Here is a 6,552-nt window from a genome sequence, read left to right on the forward strand (position 1 = left end):
TTGATTAAAAGGACTAATATATATCTATATATGTAATATTAGCATATGATCCCTCTCATTTGTTTACACTTTCCTTTTTTGGATATCCCTTCCAATTGTTTATATTTCAAAATTTTCCAAAAATAGTAAAATTTTTATAATTTTTAAAATAACTACATCCACTAATTCTCTTCACTATACTCACTTTATACATATAATATTAATCGGTCTCACTACTTTACTCATTTTTTTAACTTTACTACACTACTTTATCATTTTTCTTAAATTTCGTGTCCAACCCCAAATATAAATATTTGGAAGGGACGGAGGGAGTAATATTTTTGAAAATTTATAAGTTATTCGTAATAGATATAATGTGAGAAATAAAGTATTCAAATATTTATAAAATTTAAAAAGAAAGCATATGAGTATGACCTAAAAATAGGAAAAAAAAACAAATTATAAAATTGGGTCAGGTAGTGAAATTGGGAGCGGGCGGCTAAAATTTGGGGTTGGACAGAAGGGGAAGTGAAATTTTGAGACAAAAGAAAAGGGAGAAATGGATTGGGGAAACAGAGTCGATGTCACTCAAACACTCTCTCCGTTGATTAACGAGCACAAGCAACAGGTTCACGTTTCCGACAAAAAATTTGAGCAACACAATCTGGCAATTAGGGTTTCGATCTAATGATTTGAGTAATGCATTGGAGCAATTAAGATTTCAAATTCAGTTAGGTTCTAAAAATATTGGGGTTCGATTTTAAGGTATTATCTCTCTCACTAGCTAACTCTCTTTTACGCTCGCTCTGTCTCTCGCACTTTATCTATATGGCTCTCTCTCTCTCTCTCTATCTCACTGTATACTCTGTCTCTCTCTCTCTCTCATACTTCAAAAGATGGGGTTCATGTTCCCATTACGCTTGCGCTTACGCCTCCTATCTCGCGGTTTTTGGCTAGGCGTCGACTTCTTAAAGGAGGTATATGAGTTGTTTTTTGTTTAGTTGGGAATTTTGATTGTGTTTATACTGTTATATGTTGTGTTATTATGGATTACGGAGGGTACTGTCGGGTTTATTTGTTATTCTGATTAGTTGAGGATGCAATGAATGAAGATGGTTAAAAATTGATCTTTTAAATTTAGAGAAAATTAACATGTGGTCTTCTTATGAATGATAATGTGATTATTGTTTTCTTGTTGTGATTGTTTAATGAATATTATACGGAAATTAGTGACATGACTGAAAGTAGAAGTATTATGTTACATTTGGGTTTGAACATATTATCTACCATCTCTTGGTGATGAAGGATAATATTTATCTGATCTTGCATATTAGTTTTTGCTATACATATGACGCCAAGGCCACTGCTCCTCTCCTCTGCTCAAAATTCCACTAGTGTTTTCCTCGAGGCTGATTCAGTCAGCTTTTTTGTGGTACGTATAGTGTTAGTCCTGTAAGGGCTGGCTGCTGATTTTGTCCAATTTCTCTGTGCCAACCTAAATTATATGAACATGTAATTCTTCATATTTGATCCATGTTAAGTCTTTTTTTGTAGTTGTGGTACTCTATTACTTAATGATATAGGGACGAGTCTGATGGCAGATAAGGGTGAATCAGATGGTTCTTTCAGAACAAAGAGCAGCAAGTCAGGAACTTGATTGGATTTGCTTCGAGGAAAATATAGTGTTTTCTGGGTATCAATATTATGGTAACTGGTATTGCTTACAGTTATGTTTCACTTATTCTTGCTTCTTGGTGATAACTAAACAAATGGACTAAAAAAATATAACTCGACACAACAGGTTATAATCGAGGCAGATTTATTTGATTTGTTGTTAAATCTTAGTCAAAATGTTGAATTCGATGTGAAGAAAAAGGCAGCATGTGCAATTTCAAATGTTACTTGTCGTGGTAGCAGTTTTCAAATTAGGTATGTTCTTCTTACACATGTTTTACCTTACATATTTCTTTGTATGTTGAACTGCTTTACTAATGCTAATGTTTTTTTGTTAGTTACCTGGTGGACCAGAATTGCATCAAGCCTTTATGTGATTTACTAGACTACCCTGAATCTAGGTTTGTAATAATCTTGTAAGTAGCTTATTATGACCAAACAATTAGGCACTAACTACATTTAGCCTGATTAAATAAATGTACCAAGAAATTGAACTATTTTTGGTTTGTCCCCTAGCTGTTAGATCATACTTATTCAAGTGTATTTGTTAGGTAGTTAATAATGATTTCTGCAAAGGTGAGACAGATTTTGCATTTTAGTAGTAAAAGTGAATGGCTAGAGAAAACTTTTAAGATTTTGGTCATGCTTTTTAACTATTCGCGTACGGCAGAACTAAATACAAATACCATACATTAATTTTTTGAACTGCTTGGGATATTAAGGATGAGAAATCTATATACTACCTTTTAAGTTTTAACTTAAAAAATATTAAAGATCTACAGGAGAGGACAATTGACAGAACACTAAATAGTCTTGCAATGGCTACTTGGCACATGTTTAAACTTTGGTGATTGAAAAATGATACATTGCCTAAAAACCAAAAAGTGAGAAATGGCTTGTGCATATTTCACTGTCACATGTACTGTAGTTATCAATTATTTCTTGAATCTGTATACACATTTTGACCATAAAAGTTACCTCTATCAGATATTATTATACATTCTGCATCATATTTGACAATATAAGAAGATGATATACATGGCTGCACACGCCACTATTTGTGAGTGTCTTCAATTCTATATTTTCAGTTACTGATCTCAAATTTGATTATGAGTCCAGATAGATAACATCATTTTAGTTCTGTTGTTTGTTGGGAGAAGGATAATTAAATATCGAAGAGATTGTGCATATCTGTAGCCATGTAGTAACCAGAGCATAATGTAAAAAATATATTTACTTGCAGGGAATTAGAAGGCCATGGAAAGGTGTTCTTATGTTTGGCCCTCCAAGTACTGAGAAAACACTCCTGGCCAAAGATGTTGCTACAGAGTGTGGAATGGTGTTTTTCAATGTTTCTTCTACTATCATTGCTTCGTAGTGGCGATGAGAGAGTGAGCGCATGGTTCGGTGCTTGTTTGATCTTGCAAGAGCATATGCACCGAGCACAATGTAATAAAATATAGTCTTTACAGAACTTGGTTCATCACTCTGTAATAATTCGTGAGTTTATATTTATTAATTTAGATCGAGTTAGTCTAATTATTCTTGGAATATTTTTATTTATATTTTTGGAATTTAAATATTGTTCTATTTATTAATATATCTGTGAAAATTAAAAGAAAACAAGCAAAAATAAACTTTCGAATATGATTTTTTTAAAATTATTTATGTGGGCCCTATAGGTGGGCCCCACCAATTTGAAAATATGTTTGATATATTCTAAAATCTTTTGCAACACAATATATGTGTTACTATATAGTCCAAAAAATGTTGCTATGAGATCTATCGTAACAATGAATGACTGGCTACGAGTCAACATAATTTTGATGTTGTCTTAGCTCTTTTTGGGCCTTTACCGCTTAAAGCAATATATGGCGTAGTGCAGTATGATTTTATGGTTTTGTGTTATGATAGTATTGTTTTTGCATATAATTCTAAATTTTAGCTAGGAATCTATACACTCAAGTTGATGTTCTGATTAGGTTCTATGTGTTGCTGATATATGAAATATAAATTTTTTTATTATGTGATGTATTATTCTATCATCTGAAAATATGTATAATTTTGCGTTTATGAGTTTTTTACCACCATAACAGGTAAATATGAGTTGGTAACATTGTTTGTCACTAAAATAAATTTCATACTCTTAGAAATAACTTTTACTGTTTTTTTGCTAATATTTGAAACAAAATTAAACTAATATTGGTTATGCTACATATACGTCCAGATGGAGGTATTAGCATAATTTTCAATGCACCAGAATTTATAAATTGAGATTTTGCTTATAATGCATCATGTACCGTCACAGGTTCGAATCCCACGGGAGGAGAATTTATGATTATGCCTCCTGAGTCAGAGCATGTCGCTTAAAATGCGGTTTATCTTGGTTCACGTGGTTTGCAGGCTATTGCGTGAGCCCGTAGGGTTACCCAGTGTGCACCCGAAGGATAGTGGATGCGGATTACCTACGATAAAAAAATGTATAATATGTTAGAAATGAATAACACACAGAGTGGGGTGAATGTGTTTTACTGTTTTTGAGCTTTTCTTGAATGTTTATGGTTGAACAAAGTAAATTGATTTTTGTAGAGAAATGTGTTCATTCAGAATTTAAACTTGCAGAAAAATAAAGAACACAAATCATTAAAACTCTCTTAATTTTATATTAAAATTAAGACTGTTTTGCTACAAAATTTCTAGGCTCTTTGTTGATAAAGAGCTTAGCTTCTACTTGAGAGTGTTACAAGAAATCTGATCTAAATTGTTACAACTGACTAAGGACCAGTGTTAACTTTATAACTCAATTAACTGATAGTTTACACGGTGGATAATAAAACATGCTATTAGCTTTTCTAAACCGTCACTTGTCATTTCTATTTATAGAAAAGCAGGTCTTCCATTTTTGTCTTAGCATATCTTTAGCATCCCGTATTCACTTTAATCTTCCTCTGTCAGTTAATCTTTGCCATTGATCTTGCACATTCTTCAAGCTGCTTTTTGTAGACTTGTCAATCCAGCTGTTGGATTATTTGTTGATTGTTTATCTTGGATATTGAACTGATCTGCAACCTAGTACTTTGAGACTGTACATCGAGATCTCCAGTTTAGGTATATAGAACATTTGACATCTCAATAAGTATATAGGCTTATCGAGATCTCTAGCACTCCATATTTAGTTTGGCTTGTAGAGGTGTTCAGCTTGTCGAGATCTCTAGTCTTCCCATCTATACTTTGACTTATCGATAAGTCTTAGTTCTCTAGTGGCTTCTTGACTTGTCGATATCTCAGAGTTCTCAAGTCAAAATTTACCTTGTCGATATCTCAGAGTTCTCTAGTGAATTTTGACTTATCGATATCTCTGAGTTCTCTAGTGAAACTTGACTCATCGATAACTCGGAGTTCTCTACTGAATGTAGACTTATCGATAACTCTGAGTTCTCTAGTGAAGGAATGACTTGTCGATATCTCCAATCTTCAGTTCTTCAATTTGACTTGTCGATATCTTCCTGAGTTCTCTAGTAGCTATCCTGACTTCTCGATAAGCCATTATGGAGTTCTCGAATGACTTCTCTATAACATTAAATCTGTGACTTGTAGAGATCTTGACTTAAAGTATTTTTCTCCAAACAGATTTATTCAACTCCAAACTTCTTCAAAATTCTTCTGAGGCATGATCTTCTTCCAGATAGAATCCTTAGGCTTGATACTGTTTCAGGAAAAAGACTCAAGTCTGCTCCTTTGCATTTTTACAGACTTTAAGTGTTACAAGTACAAAATACAAATTAAGATAACAATATAACTTACTTAGGGTTGGCCCCAAGTTTAACTGATTACCAAAAATAACAGTTCAAGCTGCTGGCATTGTCCATTTAAAGCACTGTCTGCAGCTTCAAGCTTCAGCTAGATCTGTGGTGATAAGTTTATCAAGTAGAATGGGAGTTTCACTTAGATTTGTAGAAGAATTATGTCAGTAAAAAAAGTCATAAACTCTCTGTTCTTTTGAATAAGTAGTCTCACTACTTTCTCACTGCACTAGTCTCATGACTTTTGAGAGTCAGAGTTTCCTCACAAGGATTACTAAATCCAGACACTCATCTACCTCTCCTTTTTCCAGGAAGGATCTTTCCTCTCTTACTTTCTATTTTTCTCTCAATCTTTTCCCTCATTCTCACATGAAAGGCTCAATTATTGTTTGACTTACAGAAATAAGAAGTGGCTGAGAAGAGTTGTCTGGGATCATATGATTAGGGGTAATCCATATAGGTCTAACCATACTCATTTCATCAGAAGAGTAAATACTAGTTTGAGATTTTAAGATGAATAAATCATCAGAATCACCTATGACTAGGGTCACAGTTTGACTCACAAATTGATCTGTGGTTTTGACAGTGTGTTGTTCCTCACTTGTAGTGGGAACCTCCAACTGAATTGGAGGGGATTTGACTGGGTTACTATCATCTACACCAGCCTCAAACCCTTGTGTGTCTTGCAACACACTGGCACATAAATATGCTATACTTGCCCTTCTCATGACATTGTTATAGGCAATTGTACTTCTAGCTTTGACTGCTAAGGCAGCTTTTGCTAGAGTTGTGAGGGGAGTTGTTCCTTCACGAGTAATCTCCAATTGAATTAGAGAGGATTTAGATAGCTCCCCCTCAGGAGTACTATCCTCAAATCTTTCAGTCTGTGAAGACTGTTTTGCACATGAAGGTGCATTAGAGGTGTTCATGGGATATTCAGTAGGAACTGATGAATTTCCGATGTTAGTGATGGTTTCCCTTCTCAAAAAACAAAACAATCTGAAGATCATGGTGAAATTGTTGTCCTTATGTAAAACATGTTTCTTTTGAGAGTCACTTGAGTGGGATGGTGTTTGAGTTTGTGTTTGTGTTGCTG

At 33.9% G+C, this 6,552-nt stretch overlaps 1 protein-coding gene across 5 annotated transcripts; it reads left to right on the forward strand.

Annotated features, from left to right (window-relative positions):
• The first annotated feature begins 464 nt into the window (after positions 1–464).
• LOC141713030 (uncharacterized) lies at positions 465–3,192 on the forward strand. 5 transcript variants are annotated; one of them, XM_074516237.1, is made up of 7 exons: positions 465–744; positions 876–956; positions 1,314–1,411; positions 1,534–1,686; positions 1,781–1,908; positions 1,992–2,069; positions 2,897–3,192. In XM_074516237.1, exons 4-7 carry the CDS (start codon positions 1,684–1,686, stop codon positions 3,114–3,116), a joined length of 429 nt encoding a protein of 142 aa, XP_074372338.1. In that variant the 5' UTR covers positions 465–744; positions 876–956; positions 1,314–1,411; positions 1,534–1,683; the 3' UTR covers positions 3,117–3,192. The 5 variants fall into 5 exon arrangements, 4 of the variants coding, with proteins under 4 accessions (XP_074372338.1, XP_074372339.1, XP_074372337.1 ...); XM_074516238.1 differs by lacking the exon at positions 1,314–1,411; XR_012571780.1 differs by having other exon boundaries at positions 876–1,693; positions 1,992–2,054.
• The last annotated feature ends 3,360 nt before the right edge of the window (positions 3,193–6,552 follow it).

The sequence above is a fragment of the Apium graveolens genome, chromosome 3 (genome assembly GCF_009905375.1).
Source record: "Apium graveolens cultivar Ventura chromosome 3, ASM990537v1, whole genome shotgun sequence".
Lineage (NCBI taxonomy): Eukaryota > Viridiplantae > Streptophyta > Magnoliopsida > Apiales > Apiaceae > Apium > Apium graveolens.